General features: G+C 41.5%; 1 protein-coding gene across 3 annotated transcripts; it reads left to right on the plus strand.

The window, feature by feature from the left end:
• The first annotated feature begins 126 nt into the window (after window positions 1-126).
• On the plus strand, window positions 127-16622 carry LOC135265174 (stomatin-like). Of its 3 annotated transcripts, none has more exons than XM_064354533.1 (7): window positions 127-471; window positions 4920-5029; window positions 7041-7113; window positions 10341-10423; window positions 10812-11015; window positions 12170-12304; window positions 13787-16622. In XM_064354533.1, exons 1-7 carry the CDS (start codon window positions 450-452, stop codon window positions 13973-13975), a joined length of 816 nt encoding a protein of 271 aa, XP_064210603.1. In that variant the 5' UTR covers window positions 127-449; the 3' UTR covers window positions 13976-16622. The 3 variants fall into 3 exon arrangements, 2 of the variants coding, with proteins under 2 accessions (XP_064210603.1, XP_064210602.1); XR_010332870.1 differs by lacking the exon at window positions 127-471 and adding an exon at window positions 559-1161 and having other exon boundaries at window positions 10812-11011; window positions 13787-13926; XM_064354532.1 differs by lacking the exon at window positions 127-471 and adding an exon at window positions 571-1161.
• The last annotated feature ends 16 nt before the right edge of the window (window positions 16623-16638 follow it).

Here is a 16638-nt window from a genome sequence, read left to right on the forward strand (position 1 = left end):
TGTGAGTGGGATAAGCGGTAACAGGTGAGGGGCGGAGTCCAGAGCACATGGTGATGAAAACAAAACCCAACCCACATGTGATAACACACACTGACAGGTAGGGGGAGAACAAGAACACAAAGTCCATGAGGGAGTACTGACAAATTGTTGCTCAGAATTGAATTTCTCAACTATAGCAGTTCATTACACAGTAAATGAATCTAACCCAGATTCTCTGATTGGAAGGTGAAAATAAAAAAAACTATGGCTTTCTGTGAGCTGGATTACAGACCCCTGCTGAAGAGTAGCCTTCCACTAAAAAAGTCTCCACCCACAGTGCTTTTTCTACCACGGGTGGCGATTTTTAGTGTTGTTTTGATATTTTGTATGGGAAAATCACATTTTTAAAAAATCTGATTGCTACTACTTATTTGTGTAGCCTAGGCCCATATGTTAGCACGTGGAATTATATGAATCACTTGGTAATTGCAGGTAAGTCTCGACTTTGATGTCTGCGTACAATGAGCGCAAAGCAAACTTCCACCTTTTCCCATGGGTTTGAAATGTCTTCGTTTTGCTCCAAATTGACTCCGAATATGTAGATAAGGAGGCCACAATCTCATTACCTACAGTGAAGGGTATGCTTTGATTTGTGCTCTAGCTGCAGACGGCTTTTGCTTTCTGAAATGTGAGAATGCAGCGTTATCTTAGGACTCTTGCCTTTTGTCAAAAGGCTACAAGTGTATAACGTAAACCCTGGTTTATTTAACTGTAGCTACTCAGCGAGGAGATGACTCAAATTATTTATAGAATTATTTTTAAATATATAAACTATAGCCTAACTTTACATTAGGTTATACTGGTACCAAGGTTAGCCACCGTCTTTAAACCGTGTTGAATTGGACTTATTGTGAATATTGCTACATAAACTAAAAATGGTAAACCAAGGGTTTCAAGTGACTATCATTTATTTTAACGAGCACTTCCTCCAATTCATTCGTAAGACCCATATTGCAGGAGGGGTTATCCACAGATTCTCAGTGTTGTGGTCAACCTTAATAAGTCTGTTGCGGTCATTGAGCGGAATAACAGCTTGTTTGTTAGACTAGCTACAAACTGAAGCCATGGACAGTGAAAAAGAATGCGAAATGACAAGAACGAAACGAAGAGAACGTCAGGCGGGTAAGATTCGGAATGCTATCTTTACCATTCTGTCCGTAGCATATGCATAGTTTTGAAAAAGATTTCACCTGGACGAAAGACCGAGCGGAGCTAGTGGAAATCCCTTGGCGGTAAAATTGCAGCTAGTATAGGTAGCCCCAATGAAAGTAGCCCATTGAACATCTAGGCACCAGCGTCTATTTGTACAGCTGAATTCCGTTAGTTTCAACTGAAAACTAGCAACTACGTTGGCCGGAAATATCTTATGCAGCAAGTTAACGTTTTTGTCAGCTACACGAACTTACATTATTCTTTTAGCCTACTACTACTAGTCTACATGTATGTTTCCACGATTTCATTGAAAGGTGGCTGTAACTAACGTCAACGAAGATGAGCGATAAGATATTTTAAGCAAAATCACACGTCAACTCCTTATTAAACACCAGTTTTGTGTGTGTATGCTTTTAAATATACAATGAATTGGCCTACTCAATGCAGTCCGTTTCTGAACAGTAAGGTAGTGCAGTTCTTTAAATTGAAACGAGTCGTAGGCTGCCCGTTGCATTTAGCGCAGCTAGTCCACGTGTAAATTAGCACTAGTCTACGTGTTATGTTATTTTGGCCGCATGAAACCCTCTCTGTGTGCAGTTGAAACAGATGGGTGTACCCCCGAATTAATAATTTGGCTGGTTGTTTTGGCGGAGGCTGCTGGACAGATCAATTCATTTTTTGCGTAGGCTGTCGCTACATATAGCTGGGAAGATTGATTTGAGTTTCTCAGACGTGGTACTGGTAGGCAAGAGAATATCCAGAATTTTCGTAGTTTTTTCTTCTTTTTTCTCACATTTGGAATTCCCAGTTATATATGTGTAGGATCATCAATATAAATAATAATGTAGCCTAAGTTACGTCGTCACAACACCCGACAGGGGAGAGACTGCAAAAACAATGGCGACTAACAATTAACGTTAGCTGAGCTAATCGTTATCATCTGAGATCACAGTTTTTAAAAACGATACCGAGATAATAAAAGGGATAATTCATTTTAGATTTTTTTTCGGTATTAGTGTATGTTTTCTATTCTAGATACTTAACGTTACGTGTCTAATGTCCAGCTTGCTTTACAATGGCTGGCGTACGGGCATTCGTGTGTGAAGCAGCAAAATACACTTTAAATAGCTAGCTAGGTTAACTACTACAAGGAGCTCTACAGCGTCGTTGTTTGCATGCTGCACATACGAATGAATTAATTTAATTGCAGGTCTCCTGGCAAGGAATGACCATTGTAAAGCCGACATGTGGCCAGAAACTTAATTGTGTAAAATATCCTTCACCACGCGCACACACATGGGCCGATCGATGCTAGCCTACACAAAATATAATGCATACAAAACAGAACGTGAACTAACACTTTAAGTGTTCAAATAGCATTCAATAATGTCCATATTATGCGTTTAATTTAAATTTCATGTAGGCCATCTTTGTGAATTTGACTTACTCATGCTAACAGGTTATAGTGAACGTTATTGAAAAGTAATAAAATGCACTGTAGAATCAAAATAAATTGTAAGTCATATAGTGAAGAACTCCGGTTTCCTCCCACAGTCAAAAGACATGCAGGTAGGCCGATTGGTGACCCTAAATTGCCCATAGGTATGAGTGCGTGAGTGAATGGTGTGTGTGCGCCATGCGATAGCTTGTAGTGTTGTGTCGTTCGCGAACGAACGAATCTTTTGGGTGAACGAAGTGTACTGAATCACTTCGTGAAGCGATTTGTTCGTGAACGTGAACTGGTCGTTCACTGACTGACTATCGTTCGCTGAACGTACTACGCCCGCCCCGAATCGTTCGCGAACGACAGTGCACCTGCCCGAATCGTTCGTGAACGACACAACAGTAGCTACTTTTGCCCGAATCGTTCGCGAACGACACAAAAGTACAGTAACAGTACAGTACACTTGCCCGAATCGTTCGCGAACGACACAACAATAGTTCGTTCCTCTTGCTGTAGCGAATGAGGAGTCTCTGGTGAGGAAAGTGGGTACGGTATGGAAATATGGATAATAAATGGATAATAATCGAACATCACTGTCATGTATGCTGTTTATTTTCAATAACAAGCCTTTTAAAAAAAAGTCTCAAAGTAGGCTAGCCAAGGCTATGTTTTATCGACTACATTTTATGAGAAAACGATAGCCTATATCTACTTAGCCAACGTATATCAACACTTTCTCTTTCAAGCAGCCGTTAGAACAAGCCACAGTAAAGAAATCAGCATCTAGGGCTAAAACAACACATTTTGGGAAATTTAGTAAAATAAAATTGCCATATCAAACACATTCTTTCAAACTAAATTGTTTAGAATAAAATCGAAACGAAAACAAAATTGTATCAAAAATAGGGAACGAAAGCGCTTGGTTCTTTGGCTATTAAACATTCTGTGGGAAAATGTTCTGTCGATAACCTATTTTTTTAAACTGCCTCTCGCCCAATGAATGCTGGGATAGGCTCCCCTCAGGATAAGCAGGTATAGATAATGGATGGATAAAGTGAAGGATGAATATTAAAATATGATGTCAATACTGTTTTACTCGGTGGAGATTGAGTTTGTCTTTTTAAATAATTAAAATGATGAAATTCTTGTACTACTCTGCAGGCTACAGGAGGATTTTGTATCTTTTAGACACCAAAATGCAAACCAGTGTAATGCCATTTTTTGAGGCAGAGAACACAAAACAAGGGTTTCTCTTCACTAATATTTTGTTACAATAGTAAAACAGAATTTTAAAAAACTAGAATTCCAAATAGTAAATTGAGGGGAATTCCAGGAGACACTGCTAAGATAGAGGGGTTGACAACCCTTTGTGTACATATGGACTTTCCCGTCCCTACTCTAAGTGTGCAAACTTAAAACCATGCATACATTACTAACTAAAAAGTTAAGGGACATGCCACAGTCTGGTCTGATCACTTTGATTCAAAGTTTTGCTTCATTGGCTTGCAAATTGTCTTGGTAGTTCCAAAGGGCAGGACTAGGGACCATTAAGGCTGCGTTTACACAGTAATTATGCAAGCATTAATCAAACAGTGGCGCTGCTATTATGAGATGAGTCAGAGAACACATTACCAGCTAAACAACACTCCTACTGGCGGGGCTTTAACCAAACAGTTAGGATTCAATGCAGTGCTGAACTGATTGTGCCACCTAATAACACTGGGATAGAGAAAATCTTAGTCTTTAGCCAGATACATTAAATCTTGTTACAAGCTAGGGGCACTAACCCAGTCCAATTGCTTATGAATGGAATGTAAGCTTTCCACAGTAACTTTCCCTGGCTAGCTCAGTCTAAAACAGAGCTACCCTGTTCCTGGAGATCTACCAGTCTGTCGGTTTTCATTTAAACTCTTAATTTGATTCTACTATTTAGCAGCTCAATGAGATCTATAGCAGTTAAATGAGTTGTGCTTTGTTAGGGTTAGAGGGAAAACTCACAGGATGATAGATCTCCAGGAAAAGGGTTGCGCAGCTGTGGTCTAAAACGTAACATTAACCTTCATCTCCATGAAGGTTGGCTAGCCAGCTATATGATGTTACTAGCTAGGGTAGTAAAATATAATAAAGTAGGAAAAAATAATGTCATACCAGGATGAAGCAATGCTGTTACAGCCTGTCATAAGTCTAGTTAATTCTAGGACGTTAGCAGGTATGGGTTTGAGGTTATACCCAGCTAGGAGGTGTGAGAGATGGGTCCGTTATATCTGTGCATGTTGTACCACAGGCCTGGAGACGGTAGGCAGTAACATGGGGCTGTGTGGATGGCTTCTGGTCTTATTCTCTATCCTGCTGACTCTGCTCACCCTCCCTGTGTCCATATGGATGTGCATAAAGGTAACCTTTTCATTTTCTTTTTCTTTTTTTTAGTGCCTGTGTATACTGTATGTATATATAGTGAGCTCCATAATATTTGGGACAAAGACATTTTTTCTTGATTTGGCTCTGTACTCCACAATTTAAAATGTATAATCAAACAACTCATACATGGTTAAAGTGCAGATTCTCAGCTTTTCTTAAAGGGTATTCTTATACATTTTAGTTACACCATGTAGAAATGACTGCACTTTTAATGTGCAGTCCCTGATTTCAAGGGACTGTGTATAAAAAGTGCCGTAATTTCTACATGGTGAAACTAAAATAATGTTTGGGACAAAATACTTCACAGGTTTGTTTTAATTAGTCAGGTGTGATCACTTGCTTCCTTAGTGCAGGTATGAGAGAGCTTTCAGTATCTAGTCTTGATTCTAGGCTTTCGGTTGCCTTTGGATTCTCTTATTAGTGTTTGTCAACATGCCAAACGTTAGGCTAATCAAATCAGCTGTTTGGAGTGTCATTACAAGCGAAGAGAGCGCTGGGGAGCTCAGTAATTACAGAGCCAAGAAGACCTACAGTTGATGACCTAATAATTTGCACCATAATGAAGAAAATACCCCCAAACACTTGCAGATCAGAAACACTCTTCAGGAGGCAAGTGCGGATGTGTCAGTGACTACTGTCTGCAGAAGACTACAAAAACAGAATTGCAGAGGCTTCACTGCAAGATGCAAACCACTAGTTGGCTGCAAAAACAGGATGGCCAGGTTACAGTTTGCTAAGAAGTACCCAAAAGAGCCTTCAGAGTTCTGGAAAAAGGTCATGTGGACAGATGAGACCAAGATCTGTATCAGAGTGATGGCAAGAGCAAAGTATGGAGGCCAAAAGGAATTCCCCAAGATTCAAGACGCCCGCCTCTCGGCTGTGAAACATGGTGGGGGTTTTATGGTTTGGGCATGTATGACTGTACAGATACTGGCTCACTTGTCTTCACTGCTCATGTAACTGCTGATAGTCTTCTCATGTTCAAGCAAATGCCTGCAAACTCATTGGACGGCACTTCATTGTACAACAAGACAGTGATCCCTAACATACTGCTAAAGCAACAAAGCAGTTTTTCCAAAGCCAAAAACTGAAAAATTCTGGACTGGCCATGTCAGTCATCTGATCTGAATCCAATTGAACATTCGAAAAGAAGACCTAAGGCAACTAGTACCTGAAACAAGCAGGACTTGAAAATGGCTGCAGTACAGGCCTGGCAGAGCATCACCAGTGAAGACACCTGGTGATATCTATGGGTGACAGACTTCAAGCAATCATTGCATGCAAAAGAAATGTGACAAAGAGCTAAACATGACTACATTCATTTACATAACATTGATATGTCCCAACCATTATCGTGCCCTGAAATGGGGGGACTGTGTAGAAAAAATGCAGCAATTTCTACTTGGTGAAACCAAAATGTATAAAAAATACTCTTTAATAAACGCTGAAACTGTGCTTTTGTGAACTGTGAACCCCTTGTGAATTGTTTGATTACAAATCAAAAATTGTGGAGTACAAAGCCAAATCAAGAAAAAATATGTCACTGCCCCAAACATTATGGAGCTTACTAAATGTGAATGTATATGCATGTGTTTGAATGTGCATATATGTTTACGTTAGTCTCCTTGTCTATGTGCCTTCCTGCAGCTACTTAATTTTTCTTTTTACTTCTATTCCAACAGCAGAATTCAGTAACTCTTAAGTTTTCCATATATTATAGAAATCAGTTAAAAGGAAAATTGTTTCTTTTTCTACTTTAATTAATCAGAAAAGTACCCCTAATTTGCAGTGTCTCCCATGCACAAAGCTGCGGTCAAAAAAATTTTTTGGGTACTATTTTTGAAAGTTAAGAGTCAATTTTTACTCTCACTCTCTCACCTCGCCACAGTTTGTATTGTTACTTTGATGTTACTTTGATGCTAACAGTGTGTTTTGTTCCTGTTTCTTCTCACCTGGTTCTGGTCCCGGTCTGTATTTTGCTGTGCAGATCGTGAAGGAGTATGAGCGAGCCATCATCTTTCGTCTGGGACGTATTCTGCGCGGGGGGGCCAAAGGACCAGGTGCCAAGCTCCACCTCCTAGCTTTCTGTGCCCTTTGCTTTGTTCTCAGTTTGTGATCTGGGGTTGAGTGAGTGTGCCACCACAGAAGAAGATAGTCATGACCGCTGATATTCAGCTAGCGGAAAAGAGCGACCACAAAATTCTGTAGCAGTAGCTGGAAATATTGTGTGGTTCAAGTGCGGTTTTCACTGTGACTGCTAAAAGTGTGTTTCTGTTTATGAAGGTCAAATGCAAAGTGAAAAACGTACCATTTATAAAATGCTCGCTCGGGCCGTCTGGGTAGTGTAGAGGTAAAAGCACTCGCCTACCACCGCAGAGACGTGGGTTCAATCCCCGGAAGCGGTACTTCTGGCTTTGTCAGACATTCCTACGAAGACAGTTGGCAGTGTTCGCGGGTGGGAAGCCGGTGAGGGTATGAGTCCTGATCGTTGCATTAGCGACTCCTACCGGTTGGTCGGGGCACCTGTTCAGCAGGGAGGGGATCTAGGGGAGATAGCGTGAACCTCCGCACGCGTTACGCTCTCCCAGTGTCAGGTGAAAAGAAGAGGCTGGCGACTCCACATGTATCGGAAGAGGCGTGTGGTAGTCTACACCCTCCCCAAAACAACTGAAGGATAGCGCATCGACCAGGACCGTGATACACACAGGGAATTTGTATAATGAAAAAATGGGAGAGAAATGGCCAAAAAAAAAAAAAAAAAAAACTTGCTAAAATGTTTGGTAGATGAATTTTTGGTCAAATGTTTTGCGTGCAAGAGCGACTGCTTGATTGTGGCAGGATGTAAAATAGTGCTCCTGTATTGGTTTCCCCAATATCTCCACTTTAAGGTAATTACACTTGCTTTTTTAAATAAAATCAATTATTTTCCTCTTTTTAATCCCAATCTGGAATGCACAATTGTGTGTGCCTCTGTCTTCCAGCCTTCCTGTCCAATTTACAAATTGCAGCTGTGTTCTCCCAACAAAAGTCGCTACCAAAAGTGTCAATGATGTTGTTAGCCACAAGGAGTGATCAGCCTGCCAAAATCTCTCCAAGGAAGTCACAAAAGATCTCAGAAGAATATCCGAAGAACTGCAGGCCTCTCTAGCCTCAGTTACAGTCCGTGTTCATGAAAGTGACTACGCAAAAATGGGATTCACGGTGCAAGACAGAAACCACTGCTAACCAAAAGAAACATCAATGCTTTTGCAAAATACATTTGCAAAAAAAGCACCTGAATGATCCCCAAGCCTTTTGGGATAATGTTCTATGGACAGATTAGTGAAACCTTGCTGGAACCTTTTGGATGACAGGGGTCCCTTTTATGTCTGGTGCAAAGCAAATACAGCATTTCACAGTAAGGACATCATACCAACAATCAAACATGGTGGTGGTAGTGTGATTGTGTGGGGATGCTTTGCTGCCTCGGGACCTGGACGACTTTCCATTATTGAAGGAATCATGAATTCTGCTCTGTACTAAAAACTTCTTAAAGAGAATGTCCAGTCATCCGTCCGTGAGCTGAAGCTGAAGCAAAATTGGGTTGAGCAACAAGACCCAAACACGAAAGTCCACATGTGAATGGCTGAAAAGAAACAAAATTAAAACTAAGGAGTGGCCTAGTCCAAGTCCTGACTTGACTACAATAGAGATGCGGGACCTGAAACGAGCAGTTCATGCTCAAAATCTATCAATTCCTCTGAATATATGTAAACTGTATCACCATTCCTGTAAATGAATCCATGAAGAGGGTGGGTATTTGCAGCCTGGCTAGTGCCTATCCAAATAAAATCAGTCCTAAAGTTCACAAACAGTGCTTGCATATTAGTAGCAGAATGAATGGAAAATGTTGATTTTAACTCTTAAGTAACTCTTAAGTGTCTTTTTTAGTTGTGATCTTGTTATGGTTAAAAAGTGAAACAAAATAAAAAAGGATAAAGTCTCAACCCCAGTGCAGAACCCGTGCTCAGCCCTCCTCTCCCTTTGGGTTTACACGAATTTGACTCTAATAATACAGCAGTGGACTTTCCTCTCCCCCAAACACCCCCACCCGCAACCCCAGTGCCAACTGGCAGTCTTCATCTATTTAAATCCTGAACTATGTAAAATATTTTCCCTGTTAGAGCAAGAGTAGGCCAGGCATTTTCAGAGTGAGCTCACAATGACACTCGACCTCAGAGTAAGCAGGCCAAATGCTTAAACTGTAAATAGAAATTTAAAATAAAGTTTGCTTTTGTTCATTAGAATGTGGATTGGGAAACTTGCTCTCACAGTGGAGCAGTGGCTGTTGTTTGACATGGAAGCCACTAGAGTACACAGTGCATCTTTATTAGGTTATCACAATGTTCTGATAATGGAGAGTGCATTTCTCTTATAACTCATATGTTCCTAGATTACCATTTTAGAAACTGCTCTTCCTAGACATCTTGTGAGATGTACGCTATAATTACACCGTTCATTGGAAAAATGTAGGTGTGCAATGCCCAACTAATGGCAATAGTGAAGGGCCATTCTAAAGTGCTGCTTTTTACCACCCCTCTGCCCTAAATGATAACTTCATTATTTCTTAGCTCATGGTAGAAATTAATCTTTCTACGATGGTATGAGGGATTAAGGGTTAACTTAAGGATTAATTTGGAACACAGTCATGGGAACAGGAAGAGTGCTCTCCTGACCCCAGTGGAGATTATACAAGGTCAACATTTTCTCTTATTTATAAACGCAGGACCCAAGAGATCAGGACTGCACAGAAAGAGCTTGTTCATGCTTTGCTAGTTCCTTTGGGCTACCTATCAAAATTGTATGAGGTGTAAGTTTGGATATTGCATACTGGTACTGGTACTAGGACACACTGGAGTTGGCCATGGACCAGTCACAGCCAATTAGACAAAGGAGCCTTTCCAGATTTCTAATATCAGTAAGCTTTATTGTGGCCCTGTTGTTTCAAGGGATAACTTGTTTTTTTTTTGTCTTTTTTTACTTTAATTATTTTCACAATGCTGATTGGTAATGATAATAATTTTGTTGTGTCTTTATTTGTGGAGCTTTGGTCACCCTGAGAACTACTCTGCTTTGCAATGGTCCTTTTATTAAAATAAGTGTGAACCAACAAAATTACAATAGCGTTTCACAATGCAAGTGTGTGTGTGCGTGCATGTGTTTTGCCTGCATAGCAGTTATTACTGTGGAAGTGCGTCTTGGTCTGACTAACAGTGTGTGTGTATGTGCGCGCTTTCCTGTGCTGCAGGTCTGTTCTTCATTTTGCCCTGTACTGACAGCTTCATCAATGTGGATATGCGCACCATCACCTTTGACATCCCTCCCCAGGAGGTGAGATGGGCTGGGGTCAGGGCTGTGCTGGGGATTAGGTGGTTTGAACATAACACAGTTCAGAAGCATAACACCGCTTGCAAGCCTGCAGCTGTGATCCACTGGTCAGTAGTCGGCTGGACTCTCACCTTTGAAACATATCCCTGAATTAGACTCTGTAAATCAGTCTTTCCCAGGGATCTGCCAATCAATAATTTCTTCAGTAACAAAACAAGCTGTTTATGCAGATATGAACTCCAATTGAGCTCTGTATGGTGCCCCTAAAAAAGTTACCAAAATAACAATTACTGTAAAAATAATAATAATATGAGAAAATGATTCCTATAATAGTAAACTAGTAATTGTCCGTGCTTCTGTAACCTTTTTTTTGTGGCTGCCCCCTCCTCAGGTTTTGACCAAAGACTCTGTGACAGTGAGTGTGGATGGGGTGGTGTACTACCATGTGCAGAATGCCACCCTGGCAGTAGCCAACATCACCAACGCCGACGCAGCCACCCGCCTCCTGGCTCAGACCACCCTGCGAAACGTGCTGGGCACCAAGAACCTGTCGGAGATCCTGTCTGACCGCGAGGAGATCGCTCACAGCATGCATGTACTGGGCCCGATGAATATGTTCTAAACCCCTGTTATATTTGCGGTGTGGCTCAGGCATGACGTCTTAGTGCTTAGGCGGAGATGTGCCTGACGTTTCTGATGCTTATGTAACAGAGTAGTTCCCAAACTCGGTACTGGGGCACTCCTGTGCGTGCTGCTTTTTGTTTAAACCACATTTGCAATCCCAAAATTCTTCATTTTTGTTAATTGGGTACTTTTCATGTTTAGAGGGATTATTTACCCTCTTGAGCCACATTCCAGAAATAGCTGTGAATGTCATGAATAATAAAATTCTCATGTTCTTATTGTGTTTATTGAGCTGGGGGCTTATTGGGCCCCCAGAACCGAGTTTGAGAATCACTGGTGTAACATACGCCTAAGACTTTTATTAGAAACAGTTATTTATTTTATTTATTTTCCCAGAATTTGGCTGCATGGTTAAATTGTTTAGGCCTATACTACATAGGCCGAGTTCAGGTTGACAGTTACTGTCCAAAACTCCCCGAAAATCATGGAGAGCACTAAAAATGGGGAGACGTCATGCAACCAAAATAAATGTCAAAAATCACGAAATATGTGAAATCCGTAAGTTCCATGACAAATGCCCAGCCATAATAATAATAATAATCATAATCATCATAGATTGCATTTATATAGAGCCTTTCACGTTCGCAAAGTGCCTTACAGTGAAGCGAAAGCTCACCGCAGCCACCAATAATGTGTAGAACCCTTCGGGTGATGCACAGGAACCATTTTGCACCAGAGGGTTCATGCCATATTGGGAAGAAATTAAGTGAGTAAAACTGGGTATTTTTGGAGGCCAGATTGATTTTGTGTGAAGAACAGTGTGTGGCCCTACTCACGTGAAATGGAAAATTTGGTGGTGATTAAATACATGTGGAGGAGCTGTGTAAACACTCCTCCCCCATCATTTTGTGCCTCTCAAACATTTTCTGTTCACTAAGCCAAAATCTCCTTTAGACAGAGGAGTTTATATGCTAGCGGATCAGCTTGGGGTTCTCATGACCTGACAACAGTAAAGGCAGGGGGTATCTAGGCTTTAGAAGCTTTCAGTTTCTGAAAGTTGCTGTTTGCTCAGTATTTGCCCTTTTGAGGAGGAGACGTAATGATCGCCCCTGTGTTTTTCCACAGTCTACGCTGGATGACGCCACCGACGACTGGGGAATCAAGGTGGAGCGGGTGGAGCTCAAGGACGTGAAGCTTCCGTTGCAGCTCCAGAGGGCCATGGCGGCTGAGGCGGAGGCTGCTCGCGAAGCCCGGGCCAAGGTGCCGACCCGCGGGCGGGCCGCAATCTGACACCCCCACGCCACACAGACAGACAGGCAGACAGACAGAGACAGACAGACAGATGAATGTATAGATACTTCATTGATCTCCCAGGGGAAATTGGGTTTTCTTACAGCAACACAAAACAATGGATGTCAAAGTCAATGCTAGGTGGAATAACTAAATACACAAGTCCAACACAACCCATCATTAAAACAATCAGCTGTAGGTTGATCAATCAGCAGTACAGTCAGTAGGCTTTCCTTAGGGTTATTAAAAGTGTGAACTGCAGCAGGTACGAGAACACAAACAACCACTAAAAGGACAGGTTGCACGTCAGGACCGGGTGGAGAGGATGCAGGGTAGACTGCTCTGCCTAACGTCCCTGGTCTTCTTCTCTGACTCCTCTACTGATCTGCTGTGGCTTTGGTGTAGAGCAGGTGGGAGATGTTTAGATAAAGGCCCGGGGAGCCTGTAGCACAAACATTTGTCAAGGATGGGCATGCAGTAGGTGGGAGCAGGGCAGGTTCATTTCTTTGGGACTGGGTGCAGAAAGACTGAATGTCTTGGTGGTAGTGGGGGAAATTTTCATTCCCAGGCAAGGCATTCACATGGTACCCTTGAGTAGAGGACAATTGTTGTTTAAAAAAAGCAAAAAAAAGAGAAGAAAACATGGATTGTCTAAAGCCATGCACTACATAAAACATAAAAATGGACAGACAGCAGGAGGTTGTGGTTCTGGCCGTGGAAGTCCAGAAATAACCTCATGTAACAACAGTGGGGATTTCTTGGTCAGCGCTCTGAGACTCAGGAAGCTGTCATGGGCTCGTCAAGGTTACCACACCTCTTACGCTAATAGGTTTAGCCACGCTAATACTCTGTAGTTCTCAGTCCTCTAGCTGGTTCCGATTTAAGGGTTAAGCAGAAAGACCACAGTAAACAAGCAGCGCTCACTCCCAAGAGTGAAATTAACCAGATCATCTGCGTTGCCTGGCAACGGTTCAGCAAGCAGCAGGAAATTGTTTTCTTCAATACCAGGATGCAGCAACAGACCACCAACCACTTTAAATCTCCATCCATCATGAATGACGCTGGCAAGCCTGAAAGAAACAAGATGTATAACCAGATAGAGATGATACTGATTTGTACAAACAGCACAGACTGTACAGACTTGGCTGATGGTACAGACAACACAGATAGGGCACATTTATGGCAGTATTAAGGCTGGCCTTTCACTGTAAAAATAAGAAATTCAGACTCCAGACCAGTGAGGTCCTTGTTGGTTCTGCTTCAAATCTATTTCTGCCCCAGAGCTAATCCAGTGCCACTGATTACTCGCTCTCTTTCTTTCTTTCTCCCCCCTCCCCTTCTTGTTTTCTCTCATCCTCTTTGTGCTCTTCCTCTCTCTCCTTTACTGTACTGCTATATTCTGTGGTTTCTCTGATGGCTCACTGTACCCACCCCTGGCGGCGCCCCCTGCAGGTGATTGCAGCAGAGGGGGAGATGAACGCCTCGCGGGCACTGAAGGAGGCCGCCATGGTGATCGCGGAGGCGCCCTCCGCCCTGCAGCTGCGCTACCTGCAGACCCTCAACACCATCGCAGCGGAGAAGAACTCCACCATCGTCTTCCCTCTGCCCATCGACATGATGCAGGGCTTCCTTAAGCGCTAAGACCCCACCCAGGAGGCTCCACCCACTTACCCCACCTAGCATTAGCATTGTGTTTCCAAAAAAGAGGTGGGCTTGGCTGAGTCTTGTCAGTTTGCGCTTTCTCTTTTCATGAAAGGAAATAGTATTTATGACGGTTCAAGTCTTTTGCTGCCCAGCTAATCTTTACAGTGGTTTCGGAAATGGTGTTAAGACAGCGCTACGTTAACAGGGCTTTTGTTGAACGCTGTGAGTTCTCGCTGGTCTGTGATCTTCAGAGAGACAGTTAGGCAGTGGGTATCAGCATGCAGTTTCACAGTCTCTTGCATTTAGCGATTGGAAAAAGGTCAATGATGAAACTGAAAATAATTAAGTACTCACCATTTGTAAAAATGTTTTAAACTCCAATGTTTTATACACCAGTACACATGTACAACATTCATATTTCATATTGCTCATAACCTCAGGATGAAATGCCCTTAAACTCGATTGAATATATGTATCATGTACATTTTGGTAAGATTGAAAGGAATGTTTTTATATTGGGAGATAAAATGCCAAAGTCTAACTGTGTCTCAGAAGGTATCTGAAGATATATTTACTTTACGCTCTGGTCCTTGCTACTCCTGCACTACTACTAAAAGTGTTAGTAATAGTGCCATTGGGCGTTTTTCAAAGGCTACTTCTTTTGACCTGTATTTCTGTTCTCTAACACAAAATGCCCCTTGCTAAGACTTGCTGAAGCCACTTCCTAAATGATCAACAAATTTTCATACGCAAAACATTCAGCTACCACAGGTGTCCAGTCTTATCCAAGGAGGTAGATTGGGGAGCAAGGCTAACCTATAGAACTTGCATGAATGGTCAATCCTTCATTCGTACGAACCAATAAAAACATATTGTTCATCACAGCTAAGCTCAATGACTGATTGAAATCAATGAGCATATTAATGATGCACATTTTTCATTTTGCGAATCCTCATTCTCCCAATGCAAAAAGAAGGGCAGGTTTAGATTCAGTCTTTCACTTTAGCTTAGCACTGCGACACCCAATACCTGAAATAGTGATGGTCTTCGATCAGACCATCGCTGTTAGTTGCGTTGTGTGATTCAGTTCTGGGATAGAACAAAAGCTCTGCCCATGTCAGTCCTTTGTGGATGAGGATGGGCACCCGTGGTTTTCACCAGAAAGCTTTTCTGTTTGTTCTTAATTGTATTTTTGCTCTTGGTCTTTCGATCGCTTACCGTTGATTACTGTAATTCGAGCTTTTAAACTGAAACCTTGAGGATAAGACTGAAATTCAGAATAAGTGTTTTCTATGTGAGTAGTTCTCAAACTTGGTCCTGGGGACCCCTGTATATGCTGGGATTTTTTAATTAGATTCATTTTTGAAGGATTATTTACCTTCTTAATCTACATTGTCAGAAATAGCTGGATGAGGACTAACAGGTCAATATTCGCATTTTGCAATTAGCAAATAATTAATAATAGAAAGATAAAACATTTTGAACTGATCAAATTAAAGACTGATGTGACTCAATAAGCTCCTAATTGGTGAAACTGGACACCTGGCCATTAAAACTAACCGGTAGATAACAAAGAGTTCAAAGACAACTGAAATAACGAGTTAAACCTGCATTGCGTTAAAGAATTCAAGGAAAAAATTATGAAAGAATTTGAACACATGTTCAGTAGCCTTAACTGAGCTTGAGATTGGCTGTAACAAAAAAAAAAAACCATTTACACAAGGGTCCGCAGGACTGAGTTTTCTCTGAGGGAGAGAGCCAGTATTCTAGGTTACAAATATAGGAATGCTCTCAAACCTTTTTGCATTTCTTGATGATTGTTACATTTGCGGATTCATATTTCATATTTATTGTCGTGTTTTAGCAGCAACGCATAGCCATGTAACTCTTATTTGACGTTTATTGATGCACTTATTAATGCGGTTTCCTTTTTGTCTATATATGTGTGTGTGTGTGTCTGTATGTATGCACGTACATAATCATACATTTTAATATGTGCACCCTAGATTCCTTTCTACGATTGCTGTAGGATTTCCGTTATTTTGAATGTGCCTTCTATTTTTTTGAATAATCTGAATTCAGGTGTTGCTGGGCTATGGTTCCCAGATTTGCAAACCAAAAACCCACCGAATGAGCAAATAAATGTTTTAATTAAAACGTAGCCTGACACGTATTCAAATATGGAGTCTAAACATTGACATGAAATACCAGATGAGATGAGTACAATAACTAGCACAGCACACAGTTCAGCATTTAATCATTTGACTGCTATTGTTGTGAAGTATGTTTATATAGCAAGTTGATGTGCACTTCCCCCTTCCAACCAACCTGTTGGGTCCTGGCTCTCTCACTGTCTCTGGAGCAGAGAAAAGTAAATGCCAAAGTGAGAGAAACCACAAGTCTAGCTGCTTAGCTGGAATGAAGGACAGTAGATAGCTTGAGGATGAATGGGCTAGATCTGTCAATTCAGGATTTGTCTGCAGCTATCCACGCAAAAGCCATTTTTTCTAAAAAGTGGTTGGAACTATTGTTTTTCTTCAAAATTATTTGGGATGGTAATGTCCATTCCTCCTACTTCGTATTACTACTTTGTAAGGGCACCTGTTGCCCCACTAATAAATGTAAAATCACTTTCCTTTCAGAATTGTCACCTGTTTTTT

Source organism: Anguilla rostrata, chromosome 10 (assembly GCF_018555375.3).
Source record: "Anguilla rostrata isolate EN2019 chromosome 10, ASM1855537v3, whole genome shotgun sequence".
In the NCBI taxonomy this organism is placed as follows: domain Eukaryota; kingdom Metazoa; phylum Chordata; class Actinopteri; order Anguilliformes; family Anguillidae; genus Anguilla; species Anguilla rostrata.

Excerpts from the sequence above, each read along its gene's own strand:
- LOC135265174 (XM_064354532.1), top strand. The coding sequence starts at position 1,104 with ATGGACAGTGAAAAAGAATGCGAAATGACAAGAACGAAACGAAGAGAA. Across the intron at positions 11,016-12,169 it reads AGATCGCTCACAGCATGCAT|TCTACGCTGGATGACGCCAC; the intron begins GTACTGGGCCCG and ends GTTTTTCCACAG. Across the intron at positions 12,305-13,786 it reads CTCGCGAAGCCCGGGCCAAG|GTGATTGCAGCAGAGGGGGA; the intron begins GTGCCGACCCGC and ends CGCCCCCTGCAG.